Source organism: Melanerpes formicivorus, unplaced genomic scaffold (assembly GCF_026170545.1).
Source record: "Melanerpes formicivorus ecotype bairdi unplaced genomic scaffold, bMelFor1.0.p_v2 SCAF_4, whole genome shotgun sequence".
Lineage (NCBI taxonomy): Eukaryota > Metazoa > Chordata > Aves > Piciformes > Picidae > Melanerpes > Melanerpes formicivorus.
In genome coordinates this window covers 28,180,522-28,206,059 of record NW_027142356.1, presented here as the reverse complement: position 1 = coordinate 28,206,059, position 25,538 = coordinate 28,180,522, and the positions used below count along the sequence as shown (strand labels likewise).

At 47.0% G+C, this 25,538-nt stretch overlaps 1 protein-coding gene across 5 annotated transcripts in view; it reads right to left on the bottom strand.

Annotated features, from left to right (window-relative positions):
- Positions 1–17,195: 17,195 nt before the first annotated feature.
- SLC20A2 (solute carrier family 20 member 2) overlaps positions 17,196–25,538 on the bottom strand; it is a 68,514-nt gene continuing 60,171 nt past the window's right edge. For 3 of the 5 annotated variants that reach the window (XM_068137428.1, XM_068137430.1, XM_068137429.1), the window contains exons 10-11: positions 25,077–25,161; positions 17,196–18,948 (exon numbers count right to left, since the gene is read on the bottom strand). In XM_068137428.1, the coding sequence (XP_067993529.1) occupies positions 18,784–18,948; positions 25,077–25,161 (250 nt within the window). In that variant the 3' untranslated portion in view covers positions 17,196–18,783. Of the gene's footprint in view, positions 18,949–24,478; positions 24,564–25,076; positions 25,162–25,538 lie in introns of all 5 variants that reach the window. The other 2 variants (XM_068137431.1, XM_068137432.1) reach the window with 2 other exon arrangements.

Genomic DNA, 25,538 nt, shown 5'->3' with positions numbered 1-25,538 from the left:
TCCCCTCTGCCAGAACTGATAGCATCATCCATTTTCTACTTTCCCCCTGCCATCTGGATGCATTCCTGTGTGACCTGCACTAGATCCTATGGTCCTGCTCTGGCATGGGGGGTTGGACTCGATCTCTTCCAGCTCCTTCCAGCCCCTAATATCCTGTGATCTGTGATCCTGCCACTCTGTAGTCTTCCTAGGGCTGTTCAGTTAGAACAGCTTCTATGCCAAGGGTTTGGGATTTTTCATCATTCAGACTTCTTCAAAGCCACCTAGACAGAAAATTGTTTTTCAGTTGGTTATTTTGTTGGTTTTACTGTCTGCCCAGAAATTAAAGAGAGGATCTTTATGAACAGGCATATGCAGGGCAGTCACTTTTCTTTTTATGTCGCTTGTCTGATGATGTAGGTGATGGATCTTTGGTGCCTACAAATTGCTGTTTGGTAACCATGAGGATTTTGAGAAAAGATGGGACAAGTAGCATGTGGCTCACAGGCAGGTAAACTGCTCACTTCCTTTAACTCCTGCCAGCACCTCTGTTTCTTCTGGGAAAGTCTCCAGGTGCATGGTAAAATCACCAATATTCCTTCTGCACTCGCTCTGAAGAAACTGAGTTTTCATCAGGTACAAGAGACAGGGGTTTGCATGCTGTCCAGAACAGGTGATATCAAGTGACTATTCCTCTATTCTCCTTCACAAGTAACTGTTTTCTAATGTAGTGATCTTCCTCAAACTAGCTGGAACATACTTCCTGGGTACATGTCTGTAGCAAGGTGAATTACTAGGTAAAGAAAATCCTTTGGCAACCAAAATCCTATTCTGTAACGAGTCAGACATTGCAAAGTCTCTTGAGTTGAATGAGATTTGAGTTCTTAAGTCCTTATCTTCACCAGTTTACCTGCTTGTCATTTTAAATCACTCTTGAATTCATGTCCTTCCTAAAAGCTGCTAGTCCAAAATCCAGAAAGCTGCTCCTCCATCAACCTCATTACCAGCCAGGTTGAAGATAGCCTGTGCACACAGGATGGCAGGTCACAGGGAGAGACTGGCATGTCTTTAGTGCTACCTGGATGGTGTCACAAAGCCTTAAATCAGGTCTCCAGCATTCCTTTTGCTATCACTTTGTGTACTCATGCATCTTGTCAGCAGCTTAGTGAGAGCTGACATCAGCCAAGTACCTGATTTCCTCAGGCATTTCAGTCCTCTGAGCTTGGGGCTTGCTGCTTCTGAACCTCCTCCAGACAGCTGGGCACTGACCTAACTGTCCTTTGCTTCTTGTTGAGAGTGGAAATATACTCTGGCATACTGTGGTCATGTCCTCATCCCAACAAGAGTAGGAAAAGTGTGATGATGCAGTTTTCCTGAGAGAACAAACATTTCTGTGCCTTTAAGCTTACACCAGTAAGTCTCTCTGTCAATCTTCCTGCTGCAGAGAGGAGAAAATAAAATAAGTTATGAGTCTGTTGCCCATTTTTGATGCTTAGCAGATAAGAAAACCAAAGCCATGCAAGTGTTTGAATAAACATAATATTTTTCATTTCACTTCCTAGTTTCTTCATTCCATCTGTGATTAGAGAGATAAGAAAGTATTTGGCTGAGTGCTGTTAGCAGTGGAGTTGACTCTTGGTTAACAAATTCTTGTCCCAAGTTCTTCAACAGGTACCTACAGGTTGCTGTGTTTTACTGCTTCCCTTCACGGTCTGTTTTTTATTATTCTAATGCCTTAGCCTAGCTTCTTAAATTGTATTTCTTTTCAAACATGTTTTGGGGAGAGTTTGTTCCTTGTTGTGCACATACCCCAGTGGAGATGGGACTGCCGGATAATTTTGACCCTGCATAGGCATGGGTTTTGTCATTGTTGAGACCTGCCTGCCTTGGTAGCTGGGCTTTACCAGAGGCAGGTAGGCTTTAAAGTATAGTTAAAGCTTGAAATGAATAGGAATTCCTTGTGCAGTTTCCCAGGAGGCTAAGCCACGTGCTGTAATGACAGCAAGGAGCTCTAGAAAGTAAGTTAATGCCACTGTAAAAAGATCCAGCTCTTCAGGAGCAACTACTCTGCTGTTAATGTTTTGTTGCTAAAAAACAACAAACAAAAAACCCCAAACAAACAAGAACCCCACACTACAAACAAACAAAAAGAACTCTAAAAATAATTCAATACATTTTCAAACCCTATGCTATCAGTCTCAACATTGCTTTTTTGATGCTTCTCCCTTCCCCCATCTTTTCTGAAAGCCTCCTGATTGCCACCTTTATTTGTTCACTTCCAGATCTCTCTGTAATACAAACATTACAGGAAGAAAACCAGTGTAGCTCTTCCCAGACAGAAGGCATTTTCTTCCAGGCTAGTGGTAGTGCAGGCTGCTTTTACCTTCCTAAGTGCTTTAGAGCTCTCCTGGGAGAACTCAGAAAGCATTTAACTCAGAATCAGCTCTTCTCCTGTATTATTATAAATGTTGTTTGTCTCTACTTGTTTTGCTGATTTAACATTTAAAAGCAGGTTTCTGACTGAGCATATTTGGGCCTGCTGCTGTATCCTAAATCCCCACTGTAGGAATGGTCTTGTCCCCTTATTCTAAGAATCCATATAGAAACCCTTCTCAGCAAAGTCAATGTACAGATTCAGAAGGAGTTTTCAGCCTGTGATAACCTTCCCTGTAACCCAAAGTCATGAAGAAGTGTGCTGGAATTACGATGTTTAACTCTCTTGGGATCTGACAGGAAGAAAAGGTTTTTTGGAGTTTCCCATAAAACCCTGAAGAAGTGAAATCTTTCACTCCCTTCTCTTTTCAGCACTGTTAAAGATTTCTTTGGGTTTTTTTTTCATGTTTGTATTCAATGAACATTAGAGTTAATTTTTATCTCCTGAGTAGTGCTCAGCTATGACATTTTCTATCTTGTCACTATGTGGTTCTGTTCAGTCCCATTTGTCTCTCCTACTGAAAGCTTCTTAGATGCTGCTATTGATCACAGAATCACAGAATGGTCGGGGTTGGATGGGACCTCTGGAGGTCATCTAGTCTAATGCCCCAGGTGGGCAGGTTGCACAGGAACACATTCAGGTGGGTTTTGAAAGTCTCCAGAGAAGGAGACCCCACAACCTCTCTGGGCAGCCTGCTCCAGTGCTCCAGCACTCACCCTCACAGGAAAGAAGTTTTTCTTTATGGTCAGATGAAACCTCATGTGTTATATAGTTAATGGGAAATAACTAGTTGATGAAGGAGAGAGGGCAGTGGTCTTGCCCTTTCTAGTCCTGCCCCGTCCTTGTGTCATCCAAGACTCACACAATGGCAGGTTCAAAGCAAACCTGCATCCTGGCTTGTCTTCCCCTTAGGACAAAGCCCATCAGGACTGTTTCATGAGAGCACTGTCTCAAAGGTTAATGTGCTTCAAATGTTTTGTGGCAGAAGTCACCTGCATGCAGCTCTAGTGACCTTAGACAGGGGAGTTGCATGCTGCTTCTCCCTTGTCCCACAGCCAGTGCCGGGCCAAGGATAACTTTGGCTTTTGATGGGGTTGTAAAGCCTTTGCCTAGATTTCTGGCTGATGGTTTAGAAGGAGTCCTTTGCCAAGTGTGTAGCTGCATGGACTAAAATAGAACAGACCCTGAACTTTAGAAACAAACTAAGCATAGGCTTCTGCCTTTCTCCTTCGGGGCTTTTTGTAAGGAATACATTTGTTTCTCAAATAGAGAAGTAGCACTTGAACTATTCTTTTGTAAACTGAAACTCTTTAAATTAAAAACACTTTTCATTCCACCTCCCAGGACACCCTGGGGTTTCCATATGTCTCTGTTTCCTGAAGAGTCATGCCACAGCTCGTTTCTTAGCGGTGGCTGTGTTTCAGCAGCTAGCACATGATGGCAGTTGAATGCGTGTAGGTGTCTTCAGGGTCTTTCTAATCAACACTGCTTCATTGCTGAGCTCTGGAAAGAATTTTTTTCTTGAGGAAGAGAAATGGAGCTCACTGTATGCAAGGTGAGATTTAACAAAGCCAAGTGCCAGTTCCTGCACTTGGGTCGCAACCCCAGGCAGTGCCACAGACTTGGGGCAGAGCTGCTGGAAAGTTGCTTGGCAGAAAAGGACCTGGAGGTGTTGGTTGACAGCTGGCTGAACACCAGCCAGCATGTGCTCTGGTGGCCAAGAAGGCAAACAGCATCCTGGCCTGGATCAGCAATAGTGTGACCAGCAGAACAAGGGAAGTGATTTTCCCCTGTACTCAGCACTGGTGAGACCACACCTTGAATACTGAGTTCAGTTTAGAGCCCCTCACTACAGGAAGACTGAGGGTGCTGGAGTATGTCCAAAGAAGGGCAACAAAGCTGGTGAAGGGACTAGAGAACAGGTCTTGTGAGGAGTGGCTGAGGGAACTGGGGCTATTTAGTCTGGAGAAGAGGAGGCTGAGGGGAGACCTTCTGGCTCTCTACAACTCTCTGAAAGGAGGCTGCAGTGAGATGGGTGCCAGAGGAGGTTTAGATTGGAGATAAGGAAGAATTTCTTTACTGCAAGAGTGGTCAGAGATTGGAATAGGTTGTCCAGGGAGGTGCTGGAGTCACCATCCCTGGAGGTGTTCAAGAAATGTGTGTACATGGCACTTGGGGACATGGTTTAATGGCCATGGTGGTGTTAGGTCGATGGTTACACCTGATGATCTTAAGAGGTCTTTTACAACTGAAACAAGTCTATGATTCTGTGCACACAGGCACAAGAGTCTCTGCCATTATTACAGTAAAAAGCATTGGAGCACTCCACTGAAGACAGGAACAGTTAACAGTGCCTTATATTGAGATGCCTTTCTGTGTTCATCTATTCCTGCTTCAGTGATTTTATTACAGCAAAAATGTGCAAAGCCCTCACAGATGTGTAGTTTCTGTTACCTTCCCATCTGGCTGATGAGCTGTCACAGGCAAAAAAATGTATTCAGCTTTGGATTTGTTTCTTTCAGGAGCATCCTCCTTGCATTCTGCCCTATGGGGACAGGCTACAAGAGTTGGGGCCTTTCAGCCTGAAGAAGAGAATGCTCTGAGGAGGCCTTCCATTACCTGAAAGGGGCCTACAGAAAGCCAGGAAGGGACTTTTTACGAAGGCGTGTAGTGACAGCATGAGAGGGAATGGATTGAAGCTCGAGGAGGGCAGATTTAGACTGGGGATTAGAAAGAAATCCTTTCTAGTGAAGGTGGTGAGATACTGGAACAGGTTGCCCAGGGAGACTGGATGCCCTCTCCCTGGAGGTGTTCAAGGCCAGGTTGGATGAGGCCTTGAGCAACCTGGTCTAGTGGCAGGTGTCCCCACCAGTGCCAGGGGGGTTGGAATTCGATGCTCTTTAAGGTCCATTCCAACTCAAACCATTCTATGAACCTATGCTAGTAGTAACATACATGTCTGAAAACTGCTGTGTTGTGTAGAAGGTTGGCACTACAAAACCAGTTTGAAATGTCTTCACAAAAGACAAAAAAAAAGTTAAGTATTTAGTTTGGTTTGGTTTTTCTTCTTTAAACACAGCATCTTAATTTATGCAGAATCTTAGTTCTTGAAACAGAGGTCCTTCATCTAGGAAGGGGCCTCCTGCTTCCCTGAGCTCCCACCCTGGTCCTCAACCCAGCTGTAAGTATGGGATTCTGCACTTCTCTCTTTATCATAGTGATGAGGAGCTGTAATTGAAAAAGGTCTTGCAGCTACAACCCAAAAGCCCACATGCCAGTGGGAATGAATTACTAAATGACTTCTAAGGATCGTGAAGAGGTAGGTTCAGCAATGAAAACCAGTGACAGCAGAAAGCCAAGAGCTACAGCTCCTACAAGCCTGTTGTCAGTTTAGAACAAAGTCATCTCTTAAATGACTTTGAATGGGACTGGACTGATGACTGAGTTCTGGGTGGCCTGAAGAGCTACTGGTTGTGTAGCTAAATCGAGCTTCTACTTGGTTTGTGTCTGTAAGCTGTGTTCCATACAGTCCAGCTCTTCTCAGCAATGTACAGCTTGGATGTGTGTGAACCAAATGGCAAATGTATCCTGGTTCTGAGAGGAGTCTTTTACAGTGCCTCTCTTCCTCAATTCAGTCACTATTTTCTCCAGATACTAACTACCTGGGAGCACTGTTGTTAATGTTTTTGGACTTTTCACATGGTAAAGCATGTTCCTGCTTGGGCTCCTAAAAGTAATTTCTGCTCTCCAGAGGGGCAAGCTGCTTGTTTCTGGTAAGTGCAAAGAGGGAACCAAGCTGTGCAGTAGCATTACCTTGTGCTGGATGCAGGGTGTCTAAAGGAATTTCAATTATCCATGTGCCTCATGGCTTACTTGTATTTTGCTTGTCTTCAGCAAGCTCAGCTGTTTGAGCCTCATGCAGTCATAATGAGGCTTTGATACTTTCATATCTGAGTCTTCTCCTTTAAGAAACAAAATAAAGACAGCTTTAAGCTCTTTCCTGTATTGGGCTTTTTCAGGAAGTTTAGCACGTTTGTATCTTTTGCTTGTGCTTCCTATTTTGCCTTTTGAGCAGTGAAATGGTTGAACTTCACTGCCTGAAGCCCAGGCTGCTTGAAGTTAGCAGGAAGCTGCTGTGCTCTCCTAAAATTGCATATTTCAGACTGCCCAGGTGCGTGCTCTGTCTGGTATTTCCATCAGAGAAAACTGAATGATAGCATCTGGGAAAGAATAACCTCATGGTGCAGTATAGGTTAGGGACTGAACTGTTGGAGAGCATCACAAAGGAAAGGGACTCAGGGGGCCTGGTGGGCAGAAGGATGCCCATGAGCCAGCAATGTGCCCTTGTGGCCAAGAAGGCCAATGGCATCCTGGGGTGTATTAGAAGGAGTGTGGTTGGTAGCTCGAGAGAGGTTCTCCTTTGCCTCTACTCTACCCTGATGAGGCCACACCTGGAATATTGTGTCAAATTCTGGGCCCTTCAGTTCAAGAAGGACTTCAAGGCACTGCTTGAGAAAGTCCAGCACAGAGAAACAAAGATGCTGAAGGCAGTGGAACATTTCCTTAGTGAGGAAAGATTGAGGGAGCTGGATCTGTTTAGCTTGGAGGAGGCTGAGGGGTGACCTCATTCATGTTTATAAAGATGTGAAGGGTGAGTGTCAGGAGGACAGAGCCAGGCTCTGCTCAGTGGTGTCCAATGATAGGACCAGGGCCAATGGGTGCAAGCTGTAGCAGAGGAGGTTCCACATGAACATAAGAGAAAACTTTCACTGTGAGGGTGCCAGAGCCCTGGAGCAGGCTGCCCAGAGAGGTTGTGGAGTCTCCTCTGGAGACATTCAAACCGCACCTGGATGTGTTCCTGTGTGACCTGCTCTAGGTGATCCTTCTCTGGCAGAGGGGTTGGACTGGATGATCTTTCAAGGGCACTTCAAACCTCTAAGGTTCTGTGATTCTGTGTGAAAACTAGATAAAATATACTGTGATTTTACTCCTTAGAGCTGTATTATTCTTGAGAACTGATTTGCTAGCCAGGAGGAATGTGGCAGATCCAACTGTGTACCAGTGAAGTATTTAAACAGCATGGGCAGAAAAATGTAATTACTCAAGAAAGATAAGGGAAATGAAGCTGTCAGACTGGGAGAAGGTTTATTCACAATGGGGTGTGTACCCCTATCTTTGTTACATTTGCACTAGTGAGAGTAGCATGAGCATCAGGCATGTAATGTTGGAACACAAGCCCTATGAGGAGAGGCTGAGGGAGCTGGGGTTGCTCAGCCTGGAGAAGAGGAGACTCAGGGGTGACCTTATCACTCTCTACAACTACCTGAAGGGAGGTTGTAGACAGGCTGATGATGGTCTCTTCTCCCAGGCACCCAGTACCAGAACAAGAGGACACAGTCTCAGGCTGCACCAGGGGAGGTTTAGGTTGGATGTTAGGAAGAAGGTCTATACAGAGAGAGTGATTGCCCATTGGAATGGGCTGCCTAGGGAAGTGGTGGAGTCACCGTCATTGGAGGTGTTCAGGAGGAGACTTGAGACTTGATGGGGTGCTTGGTGCCATGGGTTAGCTGTTTGGGTGGGTTGGATTGGTTGATGGGTTGGACGCGATGATCTTGAAGGTCTCTTCCAACCTGGTTTGGTTTATTCTAATAAAGTTTATTACAGAAGCGATAGGAAGGATTATGGAAGATTGCCTGGAGTTGGAAAAGGGGAGGAGTAAATTCCATAGTCTGATGTGGAAGATTGTAGAGTTAAAGCACTGTTGAAAGTGACAAAGCAGGATAACTGCAATCTCAGCTGGACACAGGGTAAACTGGAGTCAAGAATAAGTTATGACTCTCAGAAAATACAGTCCTATCCTAGGATGTTTTGGACTATATATTTTCGCTATAGACGTGTAACAAGTCAGGGCATTGCACTGAGTGTTGTTAATTATATATATATATATATATATATGTAATATATGCAGATAGACATTAAAAAACTTCAGCATGTGGTACAGAAGAGGCTTCATGAACATCTTAGAGTCAGAATCAATAAAGTTGGAAAAGACCTCAAAGATCATCAAGTCCAACCTGTCACCCAAGACCTCATGACTTATGGAAGCTGGTTTGTTTGTAAAGCTAAAATAGAGTCACAGAACAAAGCACAGGAGGAAATTAAGTGAAAGGGTGAAGTTTGCTGAAAGGTAATTAGGTAAAAACTGTTAGTAATGTTAGTCCAGGTGTTAGGCAAAAAATTACACCCTCATTTGTGCAAGATTCCGAAGCAGTAGCAGCAGTGACAAGAACTGGAAACAGTTTTTAGGATAAAGCTTGATTGTTTCCAAAACAGATGCTAGGAGATGGTTGCCTGCAAGAGGGGAAGGCTGGTCTGTGGCTCTGAAGCAGATTGCTCCCAGTTCTGTGGTATAGCTGCAAGCTGAGCTGAGTTTCACTTGTGCTGCTTCGAAGATGTCAGTGCAGGGGAGGCACGTTAAGTAGCCTGCAGATTGCCTTCTGGCTCCTTTCCCCTGCCTTGGTTGTCAACATGCTGCAGTACTTGTGTGTTAGTCAAAGAGATTATCTGACCTCATCTTTGCTCCAACTTTGGCTGATTGGCTTGAGAGATTAATTTCTGAGATAACAGTGTATAATTTGCTTAATACTGTTGTCTGGTACCAAATGTCTGATCTCTCCAGCTTGGAGGCTAGAATTCAGTATTCCCATTGAATAGGTGAGCTGATAGGATCTGTGTTAGCATCATTGCTGAGGAAGAAAGTGACATGATTAGGCCCTTAAGTTGTTGATAAATTCTTCTTGCTTGCTTTTGGTTTGCTCAGTAATCTGTATGTTGTAGCAGTGTGCCCCCAGCATCCTGGGCTGGATGTTCAATTACTTGTGACTATAAAAGCTGATAATCTCGTGGCCAGTGATGTGAGCAATACTTCCCTTTTCAGTTGAACATAAATTGCTCAACAGTTACAGCACCTTCCTGCCCTTCCATGTGCAGCTCAGCAGCACACAGATGCCCGGGCAGAGCCCTTCCTGAGAGCCACAGCTTAAGGAAAACTCTCTAGTTGTAGCTAACAACTCAGATCTAATCCATGTCACCAGGAAACCCACAACTACTGTTACGTCAGGGCTTATCATAAGACTCCTGCAGGTGGACTAAATGTCTCAATTCCTAGTCAGTAAATCTGTAATCCACAAAGCAACTGTCACAGGTGGCATTATTTGATGTACTTCATCATGCAGAGAGCCAAAAAATACAGGCTTAGGATGACATGGAGTCTGAATTCAGCTTTAAAAGAAGAATAACCCAAAGGCTAGAACTCTGGATAAATGTATCATATAACTTGGATTAATTGTGCTTTGCCTCTGCTGAAAGAGAAAGGCTCTCCTTTTGTGGAGGCTGAAGGAGGAGGGACATACTAAAACAGGTCATTTAAGGGAATCTCAAAGCTAAGTGGGACAACATTCTGAGACCACCAAGTTTATGCTACTTCAACCTGCATATAAGTTTTCCATCTCTGTGAAATGCTCTTTGGAGCACAGCGTTCTCTGGAAAATACACAACAGCAGCGCAGACCCATCCTCCAAGTCAGATGTGTTTAAAACATGTGTGTCTAAAACATGTATGCATGCATGCTCTTTTTAAAGACATGTATATACCACCTTTGTGGCTGAAGAGAACAGGCTGAAAAGATGTCATTTAAGAAATGCACTTTCAAATACTTTCTTAGACATGTGGTACATGTCAGCATAAGGTGATCAGTGATCTACTGTGTGTCAAGAACCCACTGCTCCAAAGGCTGTTCATGAGGGCAGCATGTACTAATCTTTACTGTTTAGTACCTGTCTGTTTTTAAAGCCTTATATCTGAGGAAATAAAAAAAGGCAGAGGGTTGAAAACAGGGATTTTTTTGGTTTGGGTTTGGGTTTTGGGTGGGGGAGCAGGTATGAAATGGACATAGTTGGGAACTGAGACTTGTCCGAGGTCAGGCAATTCTGTGGGAACTGAGTATCGCCTTCTGGGGTCGCAGTTTAACTTCACCATGTTGAGTTTAACTTCACCATGTTGGTGTCTCACACTGCTGCTGGAGACCCATGCTTCAGGAGCTCCTTTCACAAGCTGTGAAAATTCATAGATTCGTAGAATGGTTTGGGTTGGAAAGAACCTTAAAGATCATCCAGTTCCAACCTCCTGCCATGAGCAGGGACACCTGCCACTAGACCAGGTTGCTCAAGGCCTCATCCAACTGGCCTTCAAAATCTCCAGGAAGAGGGCATGCACAATCTCCCTGGGCAACCTGTTCCAGGGTCTTATCATCCTCACTGGAAAGAATTTATTCTTACTACCCAGTCCCTCCTCAAGCTTAAAGCTATTGCCCCTCATCCTATCACTACACGCCCTTTGCTAAAGATCCCTTTGCAGCTTCCCTGCAAGGACCCCTTCAGGTACTGGAAGGCTGCTTTAAGGTCTCCTCAGAGCCTTCTCTTCTCCAGGCTGAACAGCCCCAGCTCTCAAAGCCTGTCCCCACAGGTGGGGTGATCCAGCCCTCTGCCCATCTTTGTCCCCTGTGTAGGTAACCAGTCTGAACTCTGCTCAGTCCCAGTAAGCAGCAAATGGTTCTGCTGTTGTGAATGTTTCCTGACTATCCCACTAGAAAACACCTGCTCAGCTGCTGAACCTGCTGAGCATGCACCCCGCGTTCTGTCTGCCTGAGCAGCTGTCAGGAGGACAGCAAGAGCTCTGCAGAAAGAACACTAGCATCCACCAGCAGTTACATCCTGAGCAGTTGGCTGTGTCAGGTCTTCCAGTAGGAATACCTAGAAATTAAAGTGAAATACCTAAAAATGCCTAGAGTTTTAGTGTACTAATGGGAAAATCATTATCTTCTGCATGGGGGCTTCATTGAAAGACAAAGTCCTTGCTCAAAAGAACCTTGAATTTCAAGATTTGCTATTAGGTGGCGCTATAAACCCCAGTACCAGCCAGTGGGCTATGACCAGAATAAATACTCGGCAGGCTGCAGGGTTTGCAGCTCTGGGGCCTCTTTGACCCATGCTGTGCTGCAGGGAGCTCCGACTGTCTCACATCTCGTCCTGCACAGGGATAGACACAGACCTCGGCCACGCCGGAAGCCTCCCGTGCCCAGAGACCCACGGTGGGATACGGAGCCGCAGGAAAGAACTGGGCAAGCAGTGCTGAGGACAGCGCTGCCTACGCCCTCCGCTGCAAGAGGCTGCGGGGGCCGCCTCCCCCAGCCCTCCTACCCGCCTGCACCAGTGCCTAACTTGGCCCCTGGGTTTCACCCCACAAACAGCCTGCTCGGTCTCGGTTTCTGAGCCCAAACACGTAGAACTTGGTCTCAGTCCAGCCGCAGGAGACCATTCCTCTGCCCCAAACCCGCAGGACTTGGGCTCCGTTTTCAAGCCTGGGAGATGCCTGACGCCGTCTGTGCTGAGCCCCCTAACCGGTAACAGAAGCCGGGTTTCGAGCCTCACAAACACCCGGCTGGCCGCCAGGGGCTGAGTTCTAACACATCCAGCCCCGTGTGTGGTGCCGGGGACGGTTCCGGGAGCCCTCAGCGAGACTTTATTCTCCAAGCCCTGCGATGATCCACCGGCAGCGAGGCCACGAGAGCACTGGTACTTGCTCGCAGGACCCTCTCCCCCTCCGTGGCCGCAGCCCCACAAGATCCCGCACCCCCCTGCTCAGCCGGTCCTGGCTTTACCGGGCACTCGTAGGGAGCCGGCCCCGGACCGACCGTCCCCAGAGACAAAGGACAATCAGGTGGGACGGGGGATGGTGGTCGCCGAGGCTCAAACTTGCTCAAGGCAGTGCTCCGCGTTCCGCGCTGATGACGCCCCTCCTCTTCCGGCCTGTGGCACGGTGCTGATAACGGCTCGGGGCCTCTAGTGGTGGTGCGTAGGGTGGGACCGTGGGTCAGAACGTGAGGCATGAACCTCGGCCCCGCGGCGTCTCCTGGGGGTGTGCGGACCACGATGCCGGGCTTGGAGGAGTCTCGGCCCTAGTGTTCGTCTGTGCCCGGGCGGGCTTGGCCGGAGGGTTCCTCGATGCGGAAGAGTGCCGAGAGACGCCTGCCCAGAGCCCAGCCTCATCGTCTGGAGCCGCACTTCGGGTCCCGGCCGAGCTGAGGTCCTAGGCGGGGAACGGAGCCCCGTGGCCGAAGTCCTGCCACTGTTTGTGGGGCTGGGGATGCGGCTGCGGGTCCGGGTGCGGTCCCCGGCAGGGCTGGAGAGCAGCGGGGGCCGCCGTAGCTCTGCGGAGTCGCTGTCGCGGAGCCAGGGCCGGCGGCTCCGCGCAGACACCGAATAAGCGCTGGGAGCAGCTGGTGGCGCTGGGGCTCTGCCTGGGCACGGTCTGATCTGCACCGTGGCTTGGGGCTGGCGAACCAGGGTACCAAACCATCATGGGGAGGATTCGTCTGGTCTCTCAAAGCGCCTTTTGGCCCTGGGTTGTTCCCAGTGGGACGTTCAGCTGGGCAACAATCGAGGGACTGCAGGGCTGAGCCCAGAGACACGAGACCGGGGTCTGCTGCTAAGCCCAGGAACAGCAACGTGGGCCCGATCCGAAGTCCCGAAGCACAGGAGTCAGTCTCTTCTGAGGCTTGTGTTGTGAGTCTCCAAACCCCGAAACTGCCCAATGGAGCAGGACTCGGGCTCTGTTTTTCAAGCCTCATGGCCCCTAAATGCAGGTCTTTCTCCCGCTTCTGACTTGCCTCAGAAAAAGAGAGTACCCTTACAAGCTGCAATAACACTGGAGAGATGGAAGGAAAAAATAAATTCAGTTAAAACTTCATCTAAGCCAACTTCACTTTTAAGAGTGAAAGAGGTAGGTGTTTTCCATCCTACTGCTGTGAGAAAACCACTTCTCTGGCACTGAGATTTGTAACATGTAGCTCTGATCCTCAGAACCTTTTTGTGGTGGCTCAACCCATTATGTGGTAACTGTTGGTCTCACTGAGCTCTGGGCCTGCTTTCCCTGGGGAAGGTTAACATAGGTAAATGGCTATTTGAAAGCTTGGTTTAATAATACACTATTGAGAGGTAGCTTTCTGTAAATTTAGTTTTTTTCATTCACTTTTGGAGGCTCAGCAAAGGGCTTGGAGCAAATACAGCTAGACCATCACAGGTGTGCTGCTTTCAGCCTTGATGACCCTTGTTTAACACACATGTCTGCAGCAAGCTTTAGGCTGCCCTCCACAGAAAGCAAGAGCTTGGGCCAGTTTGATTGTACAGGACAGCACTGCATTATCCACACCTGTGGGAACAAAAAAAGCTCATTCAAGATTTGCTTTTTAAAGAGGAAAGAAAGAAGCCAGGGTGCCACAACAGTAGAGGTCAAGAGCAGAGGATAAATTGCCCTTTCCATGAACCAGCATTTCAACTCCTTGAGCATAACAAGACAGAAGGTCTGCTCACCAGGGTCAGGGGGAGATGGCTGAGAAGTTCTGGTGCTCACTTTGGAAGAGGCTGAGAAGTTCTGGGGCTCACTTTGACCACTTCGAAGCACAGCCTGTACTTTTTCATGTTATTTTCCAGGCCTACCATGGCTTAGTCATGTCTTCACCCACCAGCAGCACTGCTTTGCTGACAGCATTTGAAGTGAGAAGTAACTTCAAGTTTAATAATGAACACTTTTCAGAGGTGTCTTTATTTTTGGTGAGCACTCTGTTCCTCCCTCCTTCCCTTGCTTTTCAAGGTAATTAGTTACACAGCTTCTACTAAATTGCCTTTCATTCTGTGCCATTGTCTTCTGATGAACCTTTTCTTGTCTGCTGGTGTGCAGTGCCTTAGTGTTTATGATACTAGTAGTAAAACTCTTGGGTTTCTTTTCCCTGCACTTTTCCTGGACTACAAAGTATATAGCATGCAAATGCAGTCACTTAACAGTCTTTGCAGTCTCAAATGGCCAGAGGGAAAATAACTACTGGATGCAAAATTCCTCTGTTTGAACACAGCTCTCCTATCTTGTCCATCTCCAGCTCCATGTCAATACTGATAACAGAATACAATACCTGGAAGTTTCAGCATGCCACTGTTGCAGATACTCCCTAAGCAGTAATTGAGGGCCCCCTTTATGCCCCTGTGACTTTTGGTTGGGATTTTTGCCAGCTTGGCTCTGGGTGAGAATACCAGGGACTTTGTAGTGACTGGACAAGGGGGAATGGGGTGAAATTGATGGAGAGGAGGGTTAGACTGGATCTTGGGAAGAAATTCTTCAATACAAGGGTGGTGAGACTCTGGAATAGGTTGCCCAGAGAGGTTGTAGAGATCTCCTCCCTGGGGGTGTTCAAGGCCAGGTTGGATGAGGCCATTGAGCATCCAAGTCTAGTTGAGAGGCATCCCTGCCCATGGTGGGAAGGTTGGAGTAGATGATCTCTGAGGTTCTTTCCAACCTAAGCCATTCAATGATATCCTAGCTCAGGTGTCCGTCGATAAGTCTATTGAGTGTAAGTCTACACAAAGAAGTAGTGAAAAAGAGGAAAGCTGGGTGCTTCCTAATGCTTCTGACAGGGACAAGAAGTTAGTTTGGGAAGGAGGTTTGTTTGGTTCACTTTTAAGAGAGGAACTATTACTGTCTTAGTTTAAACATCTTTCTGTTGCTAACCGCAAATTACTGACACCTTCCAAGCAATCATAGAATCAGTCAGGGTTGGAAGGGACCACAAGGATCATCTAGTTCCAACCCCCCTGCCATGGGCAGGGACACCCCACACTAGATCAGCCTGGCCACAGCCTCGTCCAGCCTGGTCTTAAACACCTCCAGGGACGGGGCCCCAACCACCTCCCTGGACAACCCATTCCAGGGCTTCATCACTCTCATGGTGAAGAATCAGTTATTATTGATAATGTTCATTTTCCTTGACACTCTTCTTTTGTATTTTCAAATGCCCCAATAATGTGGGCCTTTTAAAAGTCAGGTTTTGATATAAGCCTGTTAGAAGAGCACCAAATCTTGTTGAATTAACAGACATTTGCCCTTTTAGTCATGTCCACAGGAACTGCAGCCACAGAGCTCTTCCCCACCTAGTGTTATGTTGGCACATCAATATTCATCACTTGTTATTTAGAGATAAAAAGGTGGCACTGCAAGGGCACCAGGGCTCCTCTATTTAATAGGCTTGAGCCAGAGGATCAGCTCGTTGCCAAGTTCTTTCTGGTTGTGCCACTTGATGGCACACTTGCATCAGCACACTGCAGGCTGGAGGCAGGACAAAGCAACAAATCCTGTCCGAAGCTGTTCCACTTAATTAGTTTTGTGTCAGGAATGTACCTGTTTAATTGAGAGAAGGAATCTCGCACTGTAGTAGTGAAGTCATACAAAAGAATTACACCGAGGAAGCCCTGTGTTTTGCAGTCTTAATCCCAGGTATTGCCTGAATAATTCATTACTTTTTCATGCTTTCAATAAGTTTAGTAATAAATTTGTCTTGGCCTTACTGAGACCCTTCTTCCATGGCTGGCAAATTTTCCCTGCAGCTGGTGGAACTGAGATTGTCTGGAGAAAGGAGGCTGAGGGGCAGCCTTCTCTCTACAACTCCCTGAAAGGAGGTTGGAGCCAGATGGGTGCTGGTCTCTTCTGCCTAGGAACAAGTGACTGGAGGAGAGGAAATGGCCTCAAGTTGCACCAGGGTTGGATATGAAAAACAACTTATTGACTGAAAGGGTTCTCAAAGACTGGAAGAGACCCCCCAGGGAGGTGGTTGAATCCCCATCCCTGGAGGTTTCAAAGAGGCAGAGCTGTGGTGCTGAGGGCCATGGTTTAAGACCAGGCTTGGTAGAGTTAGAGAATGGTTGGACTGGATGACCTTAAAAGTCTTTTCCATCCAAAATGCCTCTATGATTCTATTTTGATTACAGACTGAGTGAAGGACATCATGCCCATATTTGCAGAGCATTTCATCAGCTGTGCATCCTCTGCAAGGCAGCAAAGGGCACCTCTGTGATGTGGAGACAGTCACTTCAAGGTTTTCCATCTCTCCCCAGACTGAAGGTTACTCTGTTTGGGGTGCAGATGTTTTGGACATGCTTCCTTGCTGGCTGTTTCCCTCAGAGCAGCTCTATTAATACAAGTGTGTGTTGACAGCTGCCCAGCTGTGTGTGCTGGGGGGGGTGGGTGTCAAACACACCTTGGAGCTGACACAGCCCTCTGCATGCTGCTGGCTTCTGGGAGGGCAGCAGCTTGGTGAAGTCTGGTTTGTCTCTAGATAAAACAAGGTGGCAAGCTGCTGGGACACTGGGTAGGCATTTGTTCATACAAGTGCTGAGATAGAGGAATCCTCCCACCATTTTCCACTGGTCCCAAGCTGCCTTAATGCTTTTAGTGGTTGGACTGGTCACTCAGCTGCTGCTCATGGTCCCACTTGTTTGCCAGCACTATTTATACCACAGCTCTAGGGTTGAGCAGTTGGAAACCAAGCACTGTGGTGCCACAGCAGTGGGGATACTTAGAGCCCCAGAAAGCTGGGTTGGGGGCCAGCTGGAGCCATTAAGTGCCTGGTGAGCAGCCACCAGGCTCCCAAACCTTGCTGGGGAGACGCCTGTGAGTCAAGCCCTGGGCAGAGTGAGGGCTGGGTGCTGGGGCAGTCTGGAGGGCAGGAAGAAAAGCGGGGTTTTGTCCACCCCGCACAGAGCGGCGGCTTCATCCCTGCCAAGCCCAGCAGAGAATAAAAGGCAGTGGATGCCAAGGAGTAAGTCTGAGGTGACCATGGAGCCTTCCTGGTACGGATGGCACGGCTGAGTAACGCTGGAAAAACCTGAGAGGCAAAGAGTGGTGGGGGCTGTTTATCTTTTTATTATAAATTTAGTATGAATGACCAATGGAAGAGTCACAATGGAGTACCAAGAATGGTTCATCAACATTTTAGCAGCATTTAAACAGTAATAGATTCCCAAACACCTCTGGGCACCCCTTGCCCTTTGCCTCCCTACCCACAAAACAATAACCTTCACCCCAATGTGCTTTCCAAAGCTGTGCAGGGGATGTAGCTGCCCACTTTCCCCCTGAGCTGCCACAAAAACATCCCATCCCAAACGCCAGTTACCATGCAGGCCCAGGTTGGCAGCATGGGCTGGTGGGCTGTAGCATGGGATGGGACTCACGGAGTGGGGGAACCCAGCATCTGCTCACATCCTTGCTGTGCTCCTTCCACCAGCCCCTGTGTGGGTCGGCACTCCTGTGGGCACCCATACCTTCAACCACAACACCAGGGCTGAGCCTGTTTCCCAGCTGCTGCTGTCCTCTGCTTCTGGATGTCTGGGATGCCGTGCACCCCACGGCCCCACTCATGTACCTGAGACTGTGTGGCTGTGGCGGGATGGCCAGAAAAAGAGGAGTCTGGCAGCCCACTATCCCACTGGGACTGATAGCGAGGCAGCCAGGAGCTGAGACTTGAAGGCAAAAGCTAAAAGGTGAGCAGTGAGATACTTCAAGCCACAAAATGAAGTCAGTGTACTGTCAGCTACTGCGGAGAACTGTGGTCTGCCTAGTGAGTAACACGGACCAACTTAGTGTGTGCTTTGTAGTTTGGTTTGAAGTTACATTAAGACATGAACCGCCCCAACCTTGCTGGTGGGAGCTTGGTGAAAAGACCAGTGAAGTAGAGGTGGGGAAACACAACACACGCCCACAGGTGTAGACAACAACATAACTATTGGCAAGCTATTTCCCCTGCTTCTTTGGTACTGCCTAAACTTTCTTATCCAAAATAGAGGAGGGAAATGCACCGTGTAAAAGGTAACCGTTTGTCAGTAGTTACACAGCCCTAACCATCACCGCCATGGCACACACGGGTCCAGATGATATGAACAAAGTTATTTTATGAAAAGCACTTCTGCACATTTATTTTTTTTTCTTTTGTTCCAGTATCTTAATAGCCTTTAAAAAAAAAAACAAACACAACCAAAAACCCAGGAAAACAAAACAAAACAAAACAAAACAATCCATGTGATACACAGTCCTGTACCTCGCTTCTTCTTATAGCAAATGGACAAGAAACAATTTGTTTTTTTCTCCCATACTCTTCTTCAAAAGGTTCTTTAAAAAATCACCACCAAAATGATACACTATGTACAGTTTTTTGTGTTTTTTTTTTTGTTTGTTTCTCCTAAATATTAAATTCTAGGCCATTATTTTCACCCCACTGATAATATAACTTAGGTATCGTTACCTACTATATGCATATATATTTCTTTAATAGATAAGAAATGGCACCACGTCACCATGTCACCAATATGACACATTATTATGTACAGTAGATATGGAAGCTGGGTCCTCTCCGGCCGGTTCTTGCTCGGGAAGGCTTTCTCCCCTGGGTAGCAGGTCGGCCGCTTCCCGCCCCGCCGGCTGGAGGAGGCTGCTCAGACGTAAGGCAGGATGCCGTACATCAGCAGGGCCATCACGCCGGCGCTGAACAGCCCGGCCACCGGCACCGTCACGAACCACGCCAGGAAGATGTTGCGGAACAGGCGCCAGTCCACAGCCTTCTTAGAGCGGATCCAGCCGACGGCCACCACCGAGCCCACCTTGGGAGAGGGAGGCGAGAGGTGAGGGGGGGGTGGCTGAGCGCTCCTAACCTGCCCACGGCCGCACCAATGCCAGTCAGCTGATACCAAGCAACGCTCCCACAGTCTCCTTTGCTGGAGACATTCAAAACCTGCCCGGGCGCATTCCTGTGTGACCTGCTCTAGGAGATCCTGCAATGGCACAGGCTTTAGACTGGATGATCTCTGGAGGTCCCTTCCAACCCCTAACATTCCCTGCTTCTGTGTAATTCTGTAATAAAACAGCCCATGATGATGATGATGATGATGATGATGATGATGATGATGATGATGATGATGATGATGATGATGATGATGATGATGATGATGATGATGATGATGATGATGATGATGATGATGATGATGATGATGATGATGATGATGATGATGATGATGATGACGACAGCTCTGTTCTGGGGAGGTGGCAGAAGGGCAACAACTACAGGGTGCTTTAACCTTGCTTTTTCAATCCTCTCCTGTTTTTAAGGTCAGCCAAAGAAGAATAAAGGTATTTGTGGGTTTTACTCTGCCCTGCTAGTTCCCAGGTTGGCCATGAGTGCAACTGGACCAGCTCTCCACTCATACAGCACCTGACTCAGTCTGTAGGGGAAAGGGCAACTGTCCACCAAGTCTGGCCAGACTTGGATCTACATCACAGAAACACTGGGAAAGCTGGTTTTAAGGCTCTGCTGGAGAGTGTGGCATAGGGCAGGTCAGGAGAGCCAGCATGGTTCCCATCCCACCTGCCTGTCCTGTTGCTGTTTTGGGATGTCCTGGCTGTTCACCCAGCAGCTGCCAAAGAGCCTGGCATACAGAGTTGGCTCCAAAAAACACTTGGTATTTCAGAGCTGTGGGCTGTAAACAGGACAGCAACAGCAATACAAGCAGCTGAACCCACTCTGTGACAGCCACTGGAACTGGGCAGAGGGCAAACTAGGTCCCATACAGCTGCCCCACATCAAACTCATCAGTCCCAGCCCTCTGAGGAAACCCAACCCTTCTGGACAAGGCAGCCAAGCAAAGCATCCAGAGCTAAAAATCCTCCCTGTAGACGAAGTCATCAGCTTGATGCCATGGGGCATGCAACATCAAGAGGTCTGGCTTCAGGTGGGGGGATAGATAAAGCACCACAATACCCTTCAAAGGCACTGACACCAGGGCAGCTGGGTAGCTCAGTGGCTTTGAAAACAAAACACACTGTGGCATGGGCCACTCTTTTCTTCCTTCAGATGTATTTTCAGTTGATAGGCTCAAGTATAAACCCAGCATATTACTTTTTAAGGAAGAACAGGGTTAAGAACAACAGTTATGGTGAAAAAAACATGAGGCAAACGTTTCAGAACCACTGAGTTTTCTTTCTGCCCTGGCCCTCTGCGCCCTTAACAAATGTGTAAATCAGCACAGGTCTGCTCAGAGCAAGCAGTAAAGCAGCAATAAGTGTGGAAGGAGTATCTTATTTTAATGGAAACTCCAGGTGGGCTTGTGCTCCCTGAAGTACCAGAGGTGACTCATCTTTCCTTCCTAGTAGAACTATCAGTCCCTGCTTAGAGGATGGGCTGCTCCTCATGATAAATGCTGGGAAGACAGGGAGGCAGGGATAATGAAGGTGCATCTGAACACCTCTTTAACTTCTAGCTCCTGCTTAACATTTCTTCTTCCTTTGTGGAAGACCCGGCAACTCCAGGGACATAGGACTCTCAAGAGTGGCTTTGGCAAAACAAGGAGAAACCAAACTTGATATTCTAGGACTAAAAAGACCTCAGGCTAAAGCTTGATCCAGTAAGGAAACCTGTTAGCTAATATTTAATATGAATACTCCCTGAGTGGACAACAGGAGACCCTGTATTTAGGAGGTGTCAGTGTAGTTAGGAGGTGCCCAGCTAAGAGGAACCCCCCCAAACCAGCGTTTGGTTTCTCAGCAGCTCAGCTGCCAGGCTCTGCTTTGCATATGGCATGTCCTCAGCATCCCTCTGTCATGTTTGCTACAAGAAGCATTGCTTCTTGAGCAAGGCTGCAGTCTGTGCACGGTAATCTCCGAGTCCTCCCTGAAATTTCAGAGGTATCAGCAATGATGGCATTGGTAATCTGGTTTAAACATTATTAAAGTTTAGTGTATTAATAGTGATTTGGATGGACTAGAGGTTAGGAGAGTAGCTAAAAGTTGGGTGTAGGGACACTACACCATCTGCAGAATTTCAAATGATATCTACTTTGAGATTGGTTTGAGACCAGTGCAGTTTGCCTTCAGTATGCTCTGCTTAAAGCACAACACAAATGCTTTATGGCTCTCGTGTTTGCGTGCAAGGGCACATCACCATGAACCACAGAACATGATCAATTCCATCACAGCAACACAGAACATTTTGCAGAACCCCCAAATCACCACAGCAGAGGGGAGCTAGCAGTATGACCTCAGCAAAGTCGCTTTTGCACAGAAAAAGCATCTAACTTCTGCACTCTGATTTTAGCCATGTGTGAGGGTGTCCAGCCCATTCCAGCTGAGGAAAGTCTGTTTGCTCCTGCAGCTCAGATCTTAACATAAATCAACAGGTTCAATATCCTCATTTGCCTACCTGGGCAGCAGAAAGGCAAGGTTGGCACTCATACCACGCTGTCTTGCAGTGCTAAATCCCAAGGGAAGCTGAAGGGCTGCAGGCAGAGCAATGGGGCTGCTGTCTTCAAACTCTCTAATTCCTCAACAGATTAGGTCCTTCCCTGAGGCCCTTGTAACTTGGAAGCTTTCAGAGGGACTTTTCTCTCTCCTTTGACTTGTGGCAAGGAGGAAGGTGCAGTTCAGGCTCTTAGCAAGTACAGAGCATGGAGAGGCTGCTGGGCTGTAGATTCAGGACAGGCATATTGAGCAGTGGCTACCTCAAGTAGAGCAAAGTCTCTGATTTATAGAATCATAGAACTGTTTTGGCAGGAAAAGAGCTTTAACATCATCCAGTCCATTCAGTATCTATCTCTGCCAAGTCTGGTGCTGAACCATGTCCCTCAGCACCACATCCCAGCCTCTCTGAAACACCCCCAGGGATGGAGATTTAACCACTCCCTTGGGGAGTCCTTGAGAACCCTTTCAGTCAAGAATTTTCCTCTAATATCCAAGTTTCACCTCTGGTGCAACTTGAGGCCATTTCCTCTCCTCCTACCCCTTGTTACTAGGGAGAAGAGATCAACTTCCACCTGGCTCCAACCTCCTTTCAGGACCAAGTGCAGTTCCTGATCTTAGAGTGCTCGATGAATCTTTCTTAGAAGCTAATTCTTTTCTTCTTGCTTCCATTCTCTAGTTTGCTACCACATCTACTCCAAGACCTGAAAATTGCTGCTCAGAGGTTCCCTTCATTATTTCTCATCTATCACTCCACCTCAAAAAGGCCTCCCTTCTCCTCAGGTGTTTCATGCTCCTCCTTTGTCACTGCTTTGGGTAGCTGCTACAGGTGCAGGTGACTGACACTGCTTCAGCAGGGTTCCCACTTTAGGAAGTGCTAATTTGCTGTGGAGCAGATGTTGGGGAATAGGATAAATTCTAGAGTTCTAGGATTAGGTTCACTTTGAACACATTTTCTTTTTGATTTCTAGGGAGAAATAGTTTTTTCCCCTGTGGATATTTAAGGCATTTCTGCCTCAAAGGCTGACAGCACTTTCAGACAGGTATTTTCCCACAGAAATTATATTGAGAGTTCTTTTATTCCTTCACTCAAGCCCTCAAAGAAAACAAGGAATATGTCTGTTACTAGGGTTTGCTTTATCTTAGGATCTTTCAACTCAGGATCTCATTTGGCTGAAACACAGAGTCACTTACTTCAAATACAGTGACATCCTGGAACAGTATTAATCCCTATTGCAAAGTGGATCTTCCCATTAAGAATGAGTAATCTTAAGATATCTTCCCATATCGAATGAGATACCACAGGGAGCAGACAAAACCCAAGCACATCAGCTGCCTTTGTGGAAGTAGTTTTTTAAATGAAGAGTTATTTTTCTCTTCTATTAGAAAAGACCAATCCTTTAACTGTGTTGAGCCAATGAAGACCTCCTAATGCCACCCTCTTGTTAGCTTATGGCTTCCAAGACATTTCCTGTTTAAATTCAATCTATTTGTCTGCACCCAAGTGTATTTTCTTACAACAGTTGGCGTCAGGCACACAACTGGGATAATCAAAGCTGTATTATTCTCCCTGACAAATTCTTCATCACACATTTGATATACCAGCCAGCTTAAGGGGAGATGGCTTCAGCCTAGCATTTTTACAACTGGATCACGTTGTTATTATTTTTCCCCTCCCTGCTTGATTTTCAGAGGACCCAGAGTTCAGCCAGCGCCAGGAAATCTAACAGCCTTTCAGAGCAGCTCAGTCTTGGCTGCTTCTCAAAGAGCTCTACAGCAGAAGAAAGAAATGATTTTGCAACAGAGGAAGGCTTTCTGAAGAAATGGTTTTCACTAGAAAAAGGCCAATTCAACCAACTTGGGGCATTTTGCAGGATGTGTGGATTTCATTGACTCTTTCACTGGAAACCAGGTCAATGTCACAGGCAAGGATGCCTGGCTTCTTGCCAGCCCGCCTGCTGTGCCATGGAGCCAGGCAGCCCCAAAAACCTGCTTGCCTCTGCCCCAGCCAGAGCTAGAAGGCCTCCAAGGTCCCCAGAGTGCAGTGGCAAACTCTACAGGATCTGGCTCCTGTAGGACTTGGTGGTATGTCCTGAAGCAGAGGGGGCTCTGCTGCTCTGGGGTCTCTGATTTTGGAGGAGCTTCCTCACATCCTGCCAGAGGGTGAGGGATAGAGACAGCTTTGTGTATCCAAGAGCTTGAGGGTACATGGGGAAGCGAAGGAAAGAAAGACAGGACATTTAACTCAGGAATTTCCTGGGGAACAAAATTCCAGATTCCCACTGTGTCATTCCAGCAGTGTCCATGTCCACATGCTCCCTCTTGCCTACAAAGATAGAAATGTCTTCTCACACCACATCTCATAGGCCACTATGAAATGCCGCTCATTGCTCACCTTGTATCTAGACTTCAAAATGGTTTGTTGGGGTTTTTTGTACAAAAAAAAGAGGAAAAACAAGAGCCAACAACCTTGCTCAAAGAGCTAATGACAGGAGCCAGATTCTCTATTACAGTGCACAAAAGTGAGGATGAGTTGTTTCAAAAGAAGACAGACATTAAAGTATTAGCTTTACGATGGTTTTCATACAGGTGGCTCTACGCTAGGTGTAACAGGGGTGGGGGAGACCACACAAACTACGAATCTAGATTATTTTACCAGGTCTATATTAGTTTGGTATGGTCAGGGGGAGGTGAAAGGTGTTCCAGACTTTTGTGCAGTTACTCCTAAGACTGACTTTGCTTCACCATACTGGCTTTGTGAGCCGGCCTCATTATTTCGCAGCCACTGTCCGCAGGGCACGCGGCATAGTGAAGGCAATCTGCAGCAATTGCTCTCTCTGGTGTGTGGTTATGGTTCGTCCTAGTGATGTGATTTACTGATGGGATCACTGCAAACTCCAATACCTTGCAATGGGTGGAGCTTATTGGAATACCCACATTTGAGGCTACAAGTACCGTTAGCGCACACATTACTTCAATGCAAAATCCACTGTGAAGAAATAAACAAACAAACAAACAAACAAAAAAGACAGATGGAAAACCTGTAGTAAACGAGTTATATGCAGGAAGTCCCATGCCATGCACGTGTCAAGAAAGTGAAGAACACACGATGAATGGTGCGCAGCCTCTGAACAAGGGAGAAACACTACCCAGCCAGGTTCAAATGGCACCGTTGGAGGAAAGCAGAGGCCTTCCTTGACATCATTTGCTCTAAAATTGAGGTATGTTGTTTGTTGGTTTTTTTTTGTAAGGGCTGATTTGCTTTAGCCACAGCTATGGAGCTCACACTTTTTGACTTTACTGTGACAACTCCAATGGGTGTTTTGGAAGCCTGATTATTTTCCAGTGTTGCCGGCAGGACTGAGGTGTGCACCACCACCTAACTGTCCTGCGCCGGCAGCTGTTTTCCCCTCACCGTGCCATTATCCACTGGCTTGAGCGGCACAATTTTAAGATGAACAGTCCAGGCTGCCTTGACTGCAGTCGCTGGGCAAAGGCATACCTTGCAGTGTGTAGTACTGACAGGAAGTCCAACATTGGAAGCTACCACAACTGTGAACGCCGAAGCCAACTCAATAGTGAATCCACTGCAGGAAGCATAAGAAAACACTTCACAATCACTCTTTGCATCAGCTGGGACTGATACCGTGCAGCGTGCCAAAATCTTACCTGTTTCTTCTTTTCGACCGTTTTATCTCCAACTGAGTTTTGTCATAGGGATTAAGTTAAGAGAACAAGGAAGGGCTGAACAATGGGAACGGCACGGTCATCTGTAGCAACCTGGCTGCACGGCTCATTGCGTCAGGGACTTTTTACTGCTCTATGTTATGGTGAATCATGCCTAATTAGTAATTTGGTTAAGCACCAGCAGAGGTCGAGTATGCATTAAGGATGAAAATTACTGTCATAAATACATATGGCTTTAATAGTCAGAAGCACAGTAGGAAAGCCACTGCAAGCTTGC